At 45.2% G+C, this 17,877-nt stretch overlaps 1 protein-coding gene across 2 annotated transcripts in view; it reads left to right on the top strand.

The window, feature by feature from the left end:
• The first annotated feature begins 882 nt into the window (after nt 1-882).
• EXTL1 (exostosin like glycosyltransferase 1) overlaps nt 883-17,877 on the top strand; it is a 63,767-nt gene continuing 46,772 nt past the window's right edge. Inside the window, exons 1-3 of one of the 2 annotated variants that reach the window (XM_078379947.1) lie at nt 898-1,025; nt 1,978-2,048; nt 2,364-3,700. In XM_078379947.1, the coding sequence (XP_078236073.1) occupies nt 2,733-3,700 (968 nt within the window). In that variant the 5' untranslated portion in view covers nt 898-1,025; nt 1,978-2,048; nt 2,364-2,732. Of the gene's footprint in view, nt 1,026-1,977; nt 2,049-2,363; nt 3,701-17,877 lie in introns of both variants that reach the window. The other variant, XM_072980292.2, reaches the window with a different exon arrangement.

Below are 17,877 nucleotides of genomic sequence, written 5' to 3'. Positions count from 1 at the left end.
AGAATCGACCTACAGACCAGAAAAAACCAAAATGGAACCAAAATGGAACAAAAACGGCTGGTTAAGGGATTAATTGGTTTCCAATGCATTGTAGGTCAATGGAGACTCGACCTACAGACTTTTCGACCTGCAGCCACCGTTCCAATACGGATTAATTCCGTAAGTAGAGGGCCCACTGTAACTTTTGCAAGCTCCGATGTCAGCGGCTCCCTAGAGATCCAAAAAGCGGCTTTCCCAATCTTGTCAAGATCTACAAGCGGATTGAGCATAGGCTGTTCGGCAGACAAAACCTGAGTTGTCTCTGGCTGAGCTAAGCCCGGCCATTTCCAAAAGTTATCCATGTCAGTCTGTTCCAGGCAGGAGCAACAACAGAATGAAAAAGACAATCAAACTACATATTTTGTACCTTTAAAAGGAATAGATTGATTTCAGGGCCTGCTTTCCTGGATTACAAGGGGGGTTAAAAAGGGGTGACCCAACATTTGTGCTTTCCTCTCTTTCTCTGTCTCTATAGATTTGCCAACAGGCCCCCCCAACACAAACCTACACAACCCACGGCTACACAACCTGCCCACGTGGATCCCAAACTCCGGCTCTCCGGAGGAGGAGCAGGAGCAGCAGCACCAACCAATGAGAAGCCTCTCCCAAGCCTCTTCCTTTTCTCCCCCCCTCCGGGCAGGAAAGGGTTACCGCGGAGCCACGCCTTCCGGGGCGCCGGAGAGCCAATGGAGGAGGGCGGTGGGCGTGGCTCTTGGGGGGGGTGGAATGTGGTGAAGGTGGAACGCGGGCGAAGTCCCAGAGAGCGGCCGGCGGGCCGGCGGAGAAGGAGGAGGCGCGCCGGGGAGAGAGAGAGAGAGAGGGGCGGGCCAGGCAGCCGGGCAACCGGCCGGCGGGCGGGCTGATAGGTCGCTCGCCCCGCCAATCAAGGCATCGGATAGACAGGTGGAGGGGCGCTCCTGGGTTGCAAAAGGCGGGTTGCAAAAGGAGAGAGAGTTTTTGTCGCGTGGTCGGTCGGTCGGTAGCCGGTAAGTGCCGAGAGTAACCGGAGGGGGGGGGGATCGAGAAGGGCATAGCCAGGGAGGGAGGGAGGGAGGAGCAGCCTTGGGTGCAGATCTGGCCCCGATCCCTGGGAAGCCCAGTTTGCACGCACCGGATCGGAGTCGATTCCATTCGGTTTTGGGAGCCGGGGGGGGGGGGAGAGAGACTCCGAGTGCAATTGAGGTTTCCTGCATTTTAATTCGGATTATTAAAAAAAAATTAGGCAGAGGGGGTTTGGGTCCTTTTACTGCTATTGGACGGGAGTCGGGGGGGGAAGAGGGTGATCATCCCTTGTTTTATAAAAAAGGCAAGCAAACGGATCAAAGTGAGCAAAAATGAATATAAACCGGCGCAGGACAGAAATAACTTCCAATTCGAGAGAGAGAGAAAAAAAAGGCTTGGGCGCGCCGGAGCAGCCGAAAGGAGATCAAGGGAAACCAGGAGAGGAGATTAATATAGATATTTAAAAAAAAAAAAACAGGGTTTAGTCTTAAAGGACCTTCAAAAAGCTTCTCTGTAAATGAGGCTGAGAATATAAGCTTGTTGGAGCTCAGCAGCAGCAGCAGCAGCAGCAGCAGCAGCAGCAGCAGCAGCAGCAGCAGCAGCAATAATAATAATAATAATAATAATAATAATAATAATAATAATAATAATAATAATAATAATAATAATAATAATAATAATAATAATAATAATAATAATAATGCAAAATGCTGGGCCAGGGATCAGCTTAAGGGGTTTGTGGTTGTGTCCCCCAACCCAGAGCGTCTTGATTTGCAAGGCAAGAGAGAGAGAGAGCGCACCCAGAGCACAATTGTGGGTCCTTTTTTAAATTTGTGTTATTTGTGTTTGTGGATTTCCTTTGCTCCTTCCCAGAGCTGTGTTCCCTAAGAGAAGCAGCCGGGGTCTCTCTTTCTCTCTCTCTCTGATTCCTCCCAGGCAGGAGGAGGAGGAGGAGGCCCTGTTTTCGGAGCTGGAAGGAGTGACAGATCTGACAGCCACAGAATCAGGTATTATCCAGAGAGAGACTTTTTATCTCCAAAGCGTAGAACGGGTTGAACTCCCTCCAGGGATGGTGACAAAGGCGCAGGGGAGTGGCGGGGCGGAATCTGACAGCAAACTCGGAAGGGAAAAAAATAAAATAAAAGTACAGGAGGGGGAAAAGACAACTACAAACTTGGCAAAGGGAACCGATCAAACAAAATGACCTAGATGTATTTGTTTTTAATCTGAAGAGGAAGAAAAATATTGCAGACTTTCCCTGACCAGGAAATAGGTGTGAGAGAGAAATAAAACGACATCATCACATGAATGTTGTGTTGCAGAAACCGGGACTTTCAGAGGGCATCGAGATGCTGGAGGCGGCTCTTGTGGGAACTTAATTGATGCCTCCGGAGCAGAAAACCTGCCGATTACTGCCCAGGTAAGCAGAGAAATCAGAAAACTGGTGTTTCAGAAACAGAAGTGGTATTTAAACTGGAACATGCACATGGATGAGGAAAGGAGTCGTCCCCCCTCGGAGATGCACGCTGTCTTTTGGGACCATTTGCACGAGGCCGTCTGCAGAATGACGGACACGCTTCTTCATTTATGGCCCTTTGGACTCCCGTCACGTGTTTAAATTCTTTTGGCCCAGCCGGAATGATTTTCCCTTTCCGGATCTACCCACTGGGCAAGCTGGTGTCCTTTTTCGCATGAGGAGCGTCGGGGTTCTGTACGAACCTATGCAGGCCCGGAAAAAATATATCTTCCTGACTTTCTTTGCCACTTGGCTCCTGCTCTTCTTGTTTGGGGGAGATCAAATCCGACGTCTCGCCTTCCTCTCCGGCAAGAGAGCCGGTCCGTTGAAAAGCTGGCCCTGCTGGGCGGACAGGTTTCTCCTGAAGAACTTTGCTGATCCTGGAGAGCTCCAGAATGATGACGGGGACCCCGACGAACAATCCCCCAAAGCCCGTCGAGAACTGAAGAGGACCGTCTACAAGAACAGCCGGTGTCGTATGGAGACTTGCTTTGATTTTTCCAAGTGCAGGGAGCATGGGTTCAAAGTCTTTGTCTACCCCTCGGAGACAGGGGGGCCCGTCTCCGAAAGTTACCTCAAAATCGTGGCTTCCATCGAAGAGTCGCGGTATTACACCCCCAACCCCGAAGAAGCCTGCCTTTTTGTCCTCAACATTGACACTTTGGATCGGGACCATCTCTCCTTACGCTACGTCCACAACATCAACGAGAAAATCCAAGGTTTCCCGCTGTGGAATGATGGCCGAAACCACCTCATCTTTAATCTTTATTCGGGAACTTGGCCGAATTATACGGAGGATTTGGGCTTTGACATTGGCCAAGCCATCCTAGCCAAGGCGAGCTTTTATGTCGAGAACTTCCGGCCCGGTTTTGACATTTCTATCCCTTTGTTTTCCAAAGAGCACCCCCAGAAAGGGGGGGAGAGAGGTTGGCTGCATAAGACCTCCCTCCCTCAGAAAAAAAAGTACCTCTTGGTCTTTAAAGGGAAGCGGTACCTAACGGGCATTGGTTCCGACACCAGGAATGCCCTCCACCATATCCACAACGGCAAAGACATTATTTCTCTGACTACGTGCAAGCATGGGAAAGACTGGGAGAAGCACAAGGACCAGCGGTGTGATAAAGATAATGCAGACTACGAAAAGTAAGTAAGGACCTCTCTCTCTCTTTTTCTGCCTGAAAATATCCTCATCATAAGGCAAGGTGAGGTGGTGGTTTTGGAGGGGACTAACTGTATTTGTGGGGAAGGAAGAATACATATTGGGTCTGTGCACCATTGGTGTCATGAAAAGTTCCACCAAAGTCTGCCAGAATTAGCAGCTGCTCAAAAGCATGTGCTCATTTCAACCCGGTTGTTCTAGTTGACCCTGTTAATACCGTGTTTCCCCGAAAATAAGACAGGGTCTTATATTAATTTTTGCTCCAAAAAACGCATTAGGGCTTATTTTCAGGGGATGTTTTATTTTTATTTATTTTTATGTACACCAATCCACATTTATTCAAATACAATCATGTCATCTTCTCGTTGCTGCACAATTGTGGAGGGTGAGGTTTCCCTTAATTGGGGTTTATTTTTTGGGCTAGGGCTTCTATGACAAGCATCCTGAAAAATCCTATTAGCACTTATTTTCAGGTTAGGTCTTATTTTCGGGGAAACAGGGTAAGCATGTACGGAGAGCAGTTGTGTTATTTTTCCAACCTCAGGCATCAAAATATTTTCGGCAAGCTCTCATTAAGAATGCAATTTATCTCTGTCATGCATAGGCAGGGATACTCGTGTGGTGAGGAAAAACAGAAGAATCAGCAAATAAAAACTGCATGTCTTGTAGAATTTCCAGTTAAAAACCAGTATACGAGTACCTTGAATGCCTTCTTGGTTAGATATGTTGTATTGGCTCTTGGGTAGAAAAGTGTTAGCATAACCCTCAATATTGCTAGGTTATTTACCCAACCTCAGAAGCATAAAGCAGTCACAATTCTTAGTGGCAGAAACCTTTTCCATTACCACGGGTCATCTCTGGAATGCATGAACTTGTAATAAAGATAGTTGTGTCTCTAAAACATGTGCAGAGTGTTTTCCTCTCATAACACTAAGCTTTACAGCCCATTTACTCTGAGGAGGGGTTAGAGATAGAGGCTTCTCTATCCTAGAGGCATCCCTTTCTCCCAGATCTGAGCTAAGAAACTGGATAAAAAACTTACCGAGAAGAACCTTTAGAAAGTTCTTGGGGCTGCAACTTTTTTGGGGCAGATTTACTCAACAGTAAACTTACTCCATGCAATAGAAACGGGAAAATCAGTCAGTTTTGCTTTCCTCTGCACTGTTGCTTTTTTTTTTTAATCTCAAATTCTTCCTGACCTGAATATGAAGAAGTTTGTATCTATTGCTGCAATCTGTTGGTTTTGATTTGTCTTCCACACAAATATTCTTAATTTCCATCCTAAAATGTATGATGTCTTGCACAATCTTATCAAACATACAGTGAAATGAAATGCACACCCGTTCATTCCCATTGAATGGTAGGAGTTACTTTGAGATAAGACTATATAGGATTGAGATGTACCTTTGACTTTGTGGTCCTTTAATATTATTTCTTTCTAAGGATAATTGTTGTTGTTTTTTGTGCACCTTGTGAATTGTGTTTTGGGTGAAATTCAAATCTGTCTTGTGACTACCTCCTAGTCCATAGCTTAAATCCAGTAGTAAGTGGCAGCTAGAGTTAGGTCCATTAAATCAATGGGGATTTGGTGAGTCAAAATCTCTAAGTTCTATTGATTTAGTGGCCTTACTCTACTTGTAACTTACTGTTGGATTTCAATCTATGTCCATTGGATGTTGACTTCAAGTAATGAATGAATGACTCCAGTCTCATCCTGCTGATCCTCTAACTCCGTGTTGGAAGATGCGTGGCCCTTTGCTAATTTGCTAGGCCCCAGCTCCTGTCGGACTATGAAATCTACGATTGACGAGAGTTTCAACCCAATGCCTGGAAAACCTCATCTTCCTCAACTATTCCCAAACCCATTAGTCAGCTTTTCTTTCTGGTTCTCCATATGCAGTCGGCTGGCTGGCTAGCTCAGTGAGTTGGTTATCCGTCTGCAGAGTCCGAGGTCAGGTGTTTGAGTCTCCGTTTTGACTCCCAGGAAAGGAGCTTGTGTGGCCTCGGGCAACCTGCCTGGCCCCCAGAAGAAGGGAAGGGTAAACCATTTCTGAGTACTCGGTACCTGGAAAAAGTGGAAAAGATTAACCTAAGTCAGCATTGTCTTGATGGAGTCTTAATTATGCAATACAGTGGTGCCTTGCTAGACGATGATAATCAGTTCCACTGAAATCGCTGTTTAGCAAAATCATTGTCTAGCGAAAAGCATTTCCCCACTGGAATGCATTGAAACCTGTTTAATGTGTTCCAATGGGGAAGAATCGTCGTTGTCTAGCGAGGATCGGCCATAGGAAAACCGCTTTGCGAACCGCCGATTGGCTGTTTAAATCGCTGTCTTGCGAAGCTTATGTCCTGAAAACACCCGTTTTGCAAGCGTGGAGGGAGCTGTCAAAATCGTCATCTAGTGAAAATCAGTTTGCGAACAGGGACCAAACATTGTCCAGCGAAATTCCCCCATAGCAATCACTGTTTTGCGAATTGCTATAGTGATCACAAAAAGCCAATGTCTAGTGAAAAAGCTGTCATGCGGGGTAACTGTTTAGCGAGGCACCACTGTAAACCTAAAAAGTATGTGTTGTAGAGCATGGAAAAATTGCCTGCTTGGATTACACTTCCCAGAAGCCGTGATTATTTTCTTGGGATACTAACTTTTCCGAGCTCTCGGGCGGAGATGGGTAAACTGTATTCCTCGATGCTGTTTTTGTTACCATTATGAAGTCTCCAATCGCTGCCCAATGCTAAAACAAATTGGGAATTAAAAAAACAAGGATGCTTGGCTTAGTTTTTGTATTAAATGGATCACAGTGACATATGCCTTAGCCCCGTCTTGTTTGGACTGCTGCAGTGTACGCTATGTGGGGTTGCTTTTGGAAGGTGTTCAGAAACTTCAGATGGTCCAAAATGCTGCAGACAGTTTGTCAATTGGAGCTGGTTAGAGGGATTACATAATTCCTCTGTTGCAGCAGTTCCACTGACTCTTCTCCATTTCTGGGCACAAGGCAAAGTGCTGGTTTTAATTCACAAATCCCTTAAGAACTTGGGTCTGAGCTATCTCAAGGACCATATCTTCCTCTGTGAGCCTGCTTGAGTGTTAAGATCATCCGGAGAGGCCTTTCTCTTGGTCCCACCACCTTCAGAGATGCATCTGATGGGGACCCAGGAGAGGGCTTCTCTGTTGCTTCTCCCAGAGTGTGGAACTCTCTCCCACTGGAGGCCAGGCTGGCCCCATCTTTGCTGTCCATCTGCAAGCCAGCAAAAACCTTTCTCTTCAGGCAGGCTTTCTCCCTGTAACTGGTGGGGTTCTTTAAAAAAAAGGTGCTTCTGCGGGGCTTTCTAAAATGTATATTTTAGAAATGTTTTTAAATAGTTTGCATCCAACAGTATTTAAAGGGAGGTCTGTTTCATCCTTTTTAAATGTTGTAATGATTTATTATTTTTTAGTTTTCAACCTCTTTATCTTTAATATAAATTGCCCTGGGCCCTTTTGAGGAGAAAAGTGGGGTGTAAATATTTAAATAATAAGTCAGAGGTCAGTGGTTTGAGAGTCAAAATATGAATGGTGGGAGAGAGGGAGGCGTCCTTAAGATTTACGGAGTTGGGATAAATGATTGTCAGCTTGGTTTGTTTTTCTGTGGAATGCAACAGATGGTGAGTAATTTCTCTGATGGCCTTCCTCTCTTCCACTCCACTCTTATATCCAGTCCCTGTTTAATTTTCTAAATGGAACATGAGTTTCAAGAACTCCAGGAATCCACCTATGATTCAGAAATTGGCCAATAACTTACACAAACATTGTAAATATTGAGTTCACGCATATAAAATAAATACATTTTCTTCTTCATGTACTATAGATCAGCTGTTATTATAGAGAAGTCTGCTTTAGACTTGTACTGAAATGGGAAATATTTTGTTTAAATACGAAACATGTTTTCTATTAATGCCTTCTCGTTACAAATAAGACTTTTCAATTTGGCTGATTTCTGCTTTCCTAATTGTTGCTTTCTCTTGATGTTTTAACTGTTAATTCCCCCTGCCTTCCCCAAGATTCCTGGGAAAGGATGCATTAAAGACTTAAGAAGCTTGCCAGATCTATGCTCATTTTCCTTTGGTGTGAAAATACTAGCTTTAAGGAAGCTTGCTTTTGTTGTGGTTTTTTTTTGAAAGCAACCGTTCAATTAAACCAACCTTGAAATAAAGTTAGCACTTGCATATCGCATGGATTGCCCAACCCTTGATTACTCATAGACAGATGTGCTAAATGCCTGGGGAGCATGCAGAATTAAAATGTGCTGCTCCCCAAGAAGGCAACCTCTTTGTTAAAGAAAAAAAAAAAGAATTCTTGGTCCTTGTTATGACTGTTTTTACAACTGAGATGATAAACATATTGGTTCATTGGAAACCAGAAACTGAGATCAACTCAGTTGGGAACTTTCCCAGTCCTTATTGGGAAATCCGTATATGAAACAGAGGTTGGGAAAGTAAATGTGTTTATTTTACTGTATTTAAAATTTTTTTAACAGCAACTCTCAGAATCTCCCCGGCATCATGGTTATTAGCTGTGCCAGCTGGTGGATTCTTGGAATTGTAGTCCCCAGGCTGAGATCCCAAGACCTGTTCGAACATCAAGGATAGTTTTCCCTTTCAAAGATAGGGAGTCTATGTGACATTTCAGGGGAAGAACAAATGCAACATATCTAGTCAATTTCCTTTGGCATCTCCTGTGATCTTGAAAACATTGTGCAGTTTTTAAAAAAACTCAACGAAGCCACGATTGGAATCATAGTCGAGCACATAAATCTACAGTGGTGCCTCGCACAGCGAGGTTAATCCGTTCCGGATTAACCCTCGGTGTGTGAAAGCATCGTTGAACGGGGCAGGAAAAACCATGTTTAATGCGTTCCAATTGGGCCGAATACTCACTGTTCAGCGATGCTTCCCTATGGCTGGCAGCCATTTTCGCGCCCTCCCCTCGCTTAACGAGGGCGCGAAAATGCTGCTCGCTGCCATTTTGGGGCTTCCGGCGGCCATTTTGTAGCCGCCGGACAGCTGATTGGCGGGTCGCAAAGCGAAGGTCGGTAAGCGAACCGCTTACCGACCTTCGCTCTGCGATTTTCGCCCATTGGGGCCGTCGCTCTGCAATCGCATTAGCAAGGCACCACTGTATTCCCAACGTGAATGTTGGTCTGTTTCAAAAAAGTATTATTTTAGTTTTTAATATCGTATTGTGCTGTGCAAATTAAAGGGCATGGCTATTGATCATCCCACCCTGTGTTCTAGATGATCAGAACTGGTTCCAGGTTTGCAGAAGCCCACCCATGATTTTACCCTCGTGATGGGCAGTACGATGATCATGCTCGGACAGCTAGGAGCTGCCACTTTCCCACAATGCCCCTGGAGTACCATCACTCCAAGGGTATTGTGGGGAATTTAAATGGCGGCTCACAGTCTCGGATGGATCGTATTGGCCTGCAGGTCTGGTGTTAGCACCAATGAGTCCTGCCCAGGTCTCAGCAAATGCCAAAGGATGCTAGGATCTTAATGTCAGAGCTGCCACAAATTATGTTTTTATTGATTCCCCCATTGTCCATTTCCTGACAGGGCCTCGATGGACCGTAGGGGTCCCTTCCAGCTCTGCAGTTCTAAGATTATAAGATTATTGCCTGCACATATCATTGCAGACGATTTGTGCAATGGCAGTTCTCTTCCCCATTTCATCACAAGTTTATTTTAAGCCTCCGTCCCTTAGCCTCTAACCCAAAAAGGCCCCCAGAGCAGCCAACAAAGATAAGTAGCATGGCCCTCCTCGCTTGGTAAGACAAGGCACACAAGGTGTAAGGGTTGGAGAGGGAGGATTTAAAAAACAGCGTCAGTTCTTATGAGGCTGGATAGTCATAATTTGGCTAAGAAGACTTCAAGAATTGCTGCTTGTGGGTTAAAATAAAAGATAAGTACTGTATCTGCTCTGTATCTGCTCCAGGTTAACTTGGAGATCCCAATTTTCTGGTTTAGAATCCTGATGCATCTCTGTACTGTTGTAGCTTTAGAGAAGAGGTCGACATGGTGTACAAGTTACGAGCACTGAATTATTCAGTTTCTGATTGCACACGGCTAAATACAAAACAGGCACTGCAATGTACAGTGTGTACCTGTCCAGGTGGTAGGTGCAAACTCTTTTTCAATAGTACATGTTCCAATCGGCTTTACTACGAGATTAAATGGCCCGTGACACATACATACAGTTGTGTTCAAAATTATTCAACCCCCAATGCTGTAAAGGGGTTTAGGGACTATAGTGTACATTTGGAATTGTATTCAGAATGAAATCCTACAAGGACGTTTTAAAGAACCAAATGCAACTAAAATAACATCAATTGTTTATGTAATACAGTAGTAAATGTTTCTTTTGTGGTTTCTTCATTGCCACAATTATTCAACCCCTTAAAGACTACCACTCTGAAGAAGAGAGGTTCATTCAGGTGTTTTCGATCAGGTATTGAAAACACCTGTGGATGTCACCGAGCACCAATCAAGCATAATAAGCACCAATTAGGCAGCTTTAAAAGGACTGTGATACTCGGCTCCTTCTAGACATTTACTGGTGTGGTTACAAACATGGTGAAGTCAAGAGAATGGTCCAGGAAGACAAGAGAAGAGGTGATTTGTCTTCACAGGAAGGGCAATGGCTATAAGAAGATTGCAAAGAAGTTAAACATACCAAGAGACACCATAGGAAGCATCATTCGCAAATTCAAGGCAAAGGGCACTGTTGAAATGCTACCTGGTCATGGAAGAAAGAAGATGCTGACTTCGACTGCTGTGCGCTACCTAAAGCGTAGAGTGGTGAAAAGTCCCCGTGTGACTGCTGAGGAACTGAAAAAAGATTTGTCAGATGTGGGTATAGAAGTTTCAGCTCAGACAATAAGGTGCACACTGCGTAATGAAGGTCTCCATGCCAGAACCCCCAGGCCCTTGCTGTCTCCCAAGAATAAGAAGAGTCGACTGCAGTATGCCAAAAGTCATGTGGGCAAACCACAAAAGTTGTGGGATAGTGTTCTGTGGACTGAAGAAACAAAATTAGAACTGTTTGGGCCCATGGATCAACGCTATGTTTGGAGGAGGAAGAACAAGGCATATGACGAAAAGAACACCTTGCCTACTGTGAAGCATGGCGGAGGGTCAATAATGCTTTGGGGCTGTTTTGCTTCTGCAGGTACAGGGAAGCTTCAGCGTGTACAAGGTACCATGAATTCTCTTCAGTACCAGGAGATATTGGATGAAAATGTGATGCAGTCCGTCACACACCTGAGGCTTGGGAGACGTTGGACCTTTCAACAAGACAATGATCCCAAGCATACCTCCAAGTCCACTAGAGCATGGTTGCAGAGGAAAGGCTGGAACATTTTGGAGTGGCCATCGCAGTCACCAGACTTAAATCCGATTGAGAACCTCTGGTGGGACTTAAAGAAAGCAGTTGCAGTGCGCAAGCCTAAGAATTTGACTGAACTGGAGGCTTTTGCCCATGAAGAATGGGCGAAGATACCCGTAGATCGCTGCAAGACACTTGTGTCAAGCTATGCTTCACGTTTAAAAGCTGTTATAACTGTAAAAGGATGTTGTACTAAGTACTAAGATTGAATGTCACTTGGGGGTTGAATAAAAATGAATAATGATGTGAGCACAGAAAAGACATTTGTGGTTATTTCATTATAAACTTAAGGTTATATTTCTCTGACCTACAAGTGCCTCTTTCATGTAAATGTAAGCAAGATGACTGAATGATCAAAATCAATGTCAAAATGGCCAAAACATTCAGTTTCAGTGGGGGTTGAATAATTTTGAACACAACTGTAGCAAACTGTGCAACGGCTAAGGGCGGAACCAGTTCTTAGCTCAGCAAACACTGATTTCTTAACTGCCCTTTGCTGAGTATTTTTGCATTAAGTTATTATGAGAGTGTGCTTAGAGCTTGCTAGCCTGAGTATCATTAAGATGTACTAGAAGGCTAAGTAGATAGATGGTGAGTATGAGGAGGGATTGCATCCTGTACAAAGGGGATTACAGTAGGGCCCCCACATCCACTGGGTATTGGTTCCACCCCCGTCCCGTGGATACTGAAAACTGTGGATAATAGTGAATACTGTTTTCACATCTATTACCAGAATTGACCACTATAGGGAGCCAGACACCATGCTGCTTGTTAGTGAATAACACATAGCATGGTCTCTGGCTCCTTCTAGTGGCCAGTTCTGATAATGCATGTGAAAATATATTTTTTCTGGCTTACTATATACATGTAGTAACAGAACTGGTCAATAGAGGGAGCCAGAGACCATGCTATGTATTACTGTACTCACTAACAAGTATTCATAGCATGGTGTCTAGCTCCGTATAGTGGCCAGTTCTGATAATACATAAGAAAATAGTTTTTTTCTGGATTTTTTAAAAAATATTTTTCAGACTGTGGATAATTGAATCAGTGGATACTGATCCCGTGGATAAGGGAGGCCTACTGCATAAAAATTTTCAGTGGAAGTATCCCGAGAAGATTCATTGAAAGAGGAAAACAACTCCAGACAGCAGGGTTCCCTAAAGAAGTGGGGAGAATTGTGGGTTGCATGAATAAGCATGTGTAGGAAATTATAGAGAAGGTATAGGTGAGGTTGCCTCCAGAGTCCTGAAAAAGAAGGGAGAGAATCAGTCTTTCTTAACCTGGTGCACTCTAAATTATGCTGGACTACAACACCCAGAATCTCCCACTCGGGATTCTTACTCCAGGAAATACCTCAAAAGGAATGACCATTGTGTTTGTGGGAAAAATTTTCGTAGACCAGAGCCAACTATGTCATGTGAATGAATTGTCAGCTCCGTCGAGGAAGTTCCCTATGGCCTGAAGAAGCTTCTGTCAAGAGGAACCTGCCGGTCTTATAAGTCAGTGGTCCCCAACCTTGGGCCTCCAGATGTTCTTGGACTACAACTCCCAGAAGCCTTCACCACCAACTTTGCCGGCCAGGATTTCTGGGATCTGAAGTCCAAGAACATCTGGAGACCCAAAAGTTGGGGACCACGGATTTAAGTGACAGACCGTTATTTGCTTGGCTTGCTGTGAGAGACAACTATGGCTTTCCATTTGGGATTTTACTGAATCGGCCCTACCATGAATCGGGCCCAGTGAGGAGGCCACGTGACTTGGCTAGGGGTGTGTGGGTAGATGAAGTACAACGGGGCAGTGTTGAACTGCAGAGTTGTATCTCCCAAGCTAGGCTCCCAACTTCTGTTTAGGAGTGAACAGTGGGCTCACATACACCCCCCCCAAACTGTGTCAAGATAATGGTGGGAGTGAGCCGCCCTCTTGTCTTTCAACTCAACTGGCAAAATGGCTGGTCTGGGAGCCACCCTATGCCCCTTGCTTGGGCGTGAGCCAAGGGAAGCCACATAAAAAAAGGGGACAATGTTGTGAGTGATGTGGAAGAGGGAATTTTGTTAGTACAGTGGTGCCTCGCTTAACGAGCGCACCGTATAACGACGAAATCGCATAGCGATCCGTTTTTTCGGATCGCTAATGCGATCGCTCAACGTTTTTCTAATAGGGCAAAATTCGCTTTGCGAAGACCGGTAAGCGTTTCGCTTACCGATCTTCGCAAAACGAACCCCGACAATCAGCTGTGGCCGCCGGAAGCCCGGAAATGGCCCAAAATGGCCGCGGGCAGCGTTTTCGCGCCCTCGTTAAGCGAGGCAAGGGTGCGAAAATGACTGCCGGCCATTAAGAAGCATCGCTGAACGGTGAGTATTCGGCCCATTTGGAACGCATTAAACCATGTTTAATGCGTTCCAGTGGCTTTCCCTGCCCCGTTCAATGATGCTTCAGCATAGCGAAGGTTAATCCGGAACGGATTAACCTCGCTATGCGAGGCACCACTGTACTTGTCAGCAACATTTGCTGAAAATCCCTCATCTGCACCACTGTTAAAGATACAGGAGGTCTATTCTCTCTCTCTCTCTGCATCTCTTCTCTTTTTCACTTAGGTGACCCTTAGATTGGGTCTCGGTTCTGAGTTAGCAGGTGTGGGATTGCGCCTTCCCGTGTTTGCTTTTTAAGACATGTTTCCAGGTCTGCCTGCCCTGAGCGTCCTCACGTCCCTGGCCTTGCTCCTTCCTCCGTCCACCCGGTGGTTGCTTTCCCTGAAAGACAGGTTGTAATTAGTTAATTGCCAAGCAAGCTTTATTTCCCGGGTCTCCTGTGAACTGTGAAACCAGCGAGATGAGATAATGTATCTGTCAGGAGAACAAGGAGAGGACGATTCATCTTGCGCTCTGTGTTTGTGTGTGTGTGTGTGGTAGGTCAGTCAGAAAGATCCCATTCGTGGTGGCTGGTCTCTGCATGACGTCAGGAGCGAGCGGCAGAGACCGAGGTGAGCCGACGAGGTTCTGTGGCTTCTTAGCAACTGAAGGCGAAGGCATTTATGGTGGCATCGTATGGTGGGAAGGAACCAACCATCTTGGGAGAATGGTCTTCTCCGGTGCCCATGGCTACAGATGGGGAACACTGCAAGTGGAAGAATGCATGAAGGTGGAAATATGTTCCAGTATTTGTCACATAAAGAAAACACACTTGTTTTAAACTAGTTGTTGACTTTATCTGTGAGCAGGGACTGCATGTTGGGGAGAAACCTCCTCTTAGTTGGTGGGGTAAGCTCTCAACTACCGCCTTCCGGTAGCAACGGCTTTACTTAAAACAAGCCACCATCGAACTTTGGTGACCATGGCTTGGTTTATTTACATAAGACACACCTTTCCATAAGACACACCAATTTTTTAGGAGAAGAAAACAGGAAAATATAATCTGTTTTCTTTGCTCCATAAGACGCACAGACTTTCCACCCCCCTGTTTTGTGGGGAAAAAGTGCGTCATATGGTTCGAAAAATACGGTACTAACTTGGTTAGAACAAACCATGATTGCCTGAGTTGATACATAATATGGAGCCCTGGAGTTTGAAGGTCTGTGTGATGTAGTGAATAAAGTGAAGGATCAGGAGACTTGAGTTCAAATTCTTGTTCAAATTCTTCTTCATTGGCAAGTGGCAATGGAAAACTATTTCTCATGACATACCTTGAAAACCCTGTTACGATTGCTTTACCATAAGTCAGATGTGACCCGAAAGCAGGTAAGATAGATTGTGTAGGGTTGCACTCTCTGTCCTGTGCGAAGGAGGAGAGAAAATGTGTGATCCTAATGCCAATTATTCTGAACTATATAAGCCAAAGATTAGGAAATGTGGATTGGGAGGTGAAGCAAAGCATACCAACCAAAGAATTGGATGAGAACGCTGTGCCTGGCATTTTTGAGAAGAACCTAAAGATAATAGCACCCATCCCTGATGTCCATCCATCCCTCAAATGGTTCATCTCCCTTTCTTTATGGAAGAGGTTCTCAAAACTGGGGTCCCCCAGATATTCTTGGACTGTAATTCCTAGAAGCCTTCACCACTTATGCTGGCCCGGATTTCTGTGAGCTGCTGTCTAAGAAGATCTAGAGACCTAAGTTTGAGAACCACTGCTGTATGAGAACTGGTTGTAGGTCTCAGATGTCATAGAATCTATTAGGAGGAGCCTCATGGTGCAATGGTTTAGCTCTGCAGTGAAGACTCTGCTCAGGTCATGAGTTCGATATTGAGCTCAGGTAGGTGGTTTGAGGTCAACTCTATCTTCTACTGTTCCAAGGTCAGTAAACCAAACACCCAGCTCGCTACGGGGAGCGATGTGTCGCCTGCATAATTAAATTAATAAACCATCCAGAGAGAGCTATGGGGCAGTACAGTGGTGCCTCACTTGATGATGTTAATTCGTTCCAGCAAAATCGCTGTAGAGCGAAAACATCGTGAAACGAAATTAAAAAACCCATTGAAATGCATTGAAAACTGTTCAATGTGTTCCAATGGGCTGAATATCTGCTTGTCCAGCGAAGATCCGCCATACGGCGGCCATTTTCGGTGCCTGTAAAGCGAGGAATCTGTCCTAGAAAACAGCGAGGGGCCATTTTCTTCAGCTAACGGCCATTTTGAAACCGGACGATCAGCTGTTTGCTGATCGTCGTAAACCGAAAATTGGTTCCCGAAGCAGGGAACCGATCATTAAACAAAAAACCCATCTAAACCATCGTTTGGGATCGCAAAAACCTAACTGTATAGCGATTTCCTCGTTAAGCGAGGCAATCGTTAAGTGAGGCACCACTGTATATAAGCAGCATGTATTGCTTTTGCTTTGTTATATGACCAAGAATCAGGCTGCCAGAAGGAGACACTGAATGCACGTGGGAGCTTGCAAAAGTTCCTTTTTCGGAGCACAGCTGTCAGAACGCTGCTACTCGCATGTCTTCTGAGGGTTGGGTTGGGGTTCTGGGACTTAGAAGCAGCGAGAAGGAACTTTTCCCCAGTTTGGATATTAGTAGCATATCAGGCTTTAATAATCCGACCCACAGACCTGGAAAAGTGGGGGATGGGGAGAAATTCAAAATACTCCGCTGGTCGGCCCTCTTCCACCTTTAACAATGCTTCCCCCGTGAAGCGGCTGGCTGTGTTAGAGAGACACACAAGGCCTCGGAGACATCCTCGTTCTCTTTTACCCTCTGCTGTGCTGTGTGCGTACTCCCTCGGGAATGCTCACAGTGTCTCCCTGTGACTATTTTGGGCTTCCTCCCCAAACTCCCAGGAATTAATTAAAGGCAAGTCTGAAGTGAAGGGTTTTTATTTCCTCCGCATGACGGAGGCATCATCGGGAGACGCAGCGCAGAGACGCTCGGCACCACATGCATTATTAAAAGGGTCTTTGCTCCTTCCCCGTCGCGTCAGTCAAGCTGCTGTCATCGTGCGAATCTCATATAAATTGTGCATTCTTGAGGAGGGGAACCGAGTCGTTTCAGTCTCGGCGGGATGTCGGCCTTGCGTCCTGTTTGAACGCTCGGGTTCCTTCCTGAGTGCTTTACCCCAAAGCCTCACTTTCTCATTTGCTTCGCAGATTATGTCCTTGGTGAGAGAGGACATGCGTAGCAGGAGGTAGATGGGTGCACTTGTGCATTTGTGCAAAAGAGGTGCTGATGTTCAGAGAGACCGTTGTGTGCACGCACAGCGCCCGATGTGAAGACTCCAAGGTTGAATTGGCTTTGTCAGCAAAGGGCCCTCTTTGATGGACGGGGAGGTTTTTGAAGGAAGGAGCACTGACACAGGCCAAGGCTAAAGGGTATTAACGGGTGCAGGAGGTCAGACAGCAAGCTTGCAACAATTCTGGACACCAGAGATGGGCCAAATGTTCATCTCAAGCACCCAGGCTCAGAAATGTCAAAAAAAATGTGCACAAAAACATTTTTTTGTACATTTTTGGGTTCTTGGGTGGGGAAAAACTGATCTAACTGGAGACTGCAAAAAAGGATTCGGGGCCGCATGCATCCATGGGCCACGTTTACCTACCCTTGTTATTCACCCTTACCTTGAAAACAGCTGCTCCTGTTTCGGAGTAAACCTGCACGGGATTGCATTAAGAGGGTATAGAAATAGATTTGATTAGAGCTTGAATGTAACTGATTAGAAATAAATAGTTACAAGTGGTTCATTCCTTTTCCTAATAATGAACCTACAACCAAGTCACATCACAGTTGTAAGATAGCTATGGATAATGTCAGTCCTTTTGTGGTGCAATTAAAACTTCTAGTTCTTTTCATGGATCAAGACCCCAGTCTCCGGTGGCAGAGGAATATCACAACGTTCAACCCTTGCCTTGTGTTGTTGTCTTGTACTCTGTGAAGCAGTGGCGTGAGAGATGGGGAATCGAACTCCCACCCACTGAGCTATCCAAGCCATTCCTCGTTTCAACGTATGCCATTTCTCTTACATCGGAGTAACTAACCAATGGGATTTTGCCCACTTTCCTAGTTTCTTTTGAGGCCCAGAAAAGTAGTTACTTTTTTTTCCACCACAAAACTAAAGAATTACTATAATTGTAACTAATAACTATAAAAGTAACTTCCCAACCTTTAGATTTGTAAGACAGTTTGCTCCCACGAGCTGGATGGATAGCCCAGTGAGTTAACTCTGGACGTTTGATTTTCCCATGGAAAGTAAGAGCCAGCCTGTGTAGCCTTGAGCAAGCTGCAAACTTTTCTTGGGGAAA

The sequence above is a fragment of the Pogona vitticeps genome, chromosome 9 (assembly GCF_051106095.1).
Source record: "Pogona vitticeps strain Pit_001003342236 chromosome 9, PviZW2.1, whole genome shotgun sequence".
Lineage (NCBI taxonomy): Eukaryota > Metazoa > Chordata > Lepidosauria > Squamata > Agamidae > Pogona > Pogona vitticeps.
Note: the sequence above shows the minus strand (reverse complement) of the source record. Positions and strands in the feature narration are given on the sequence as shown.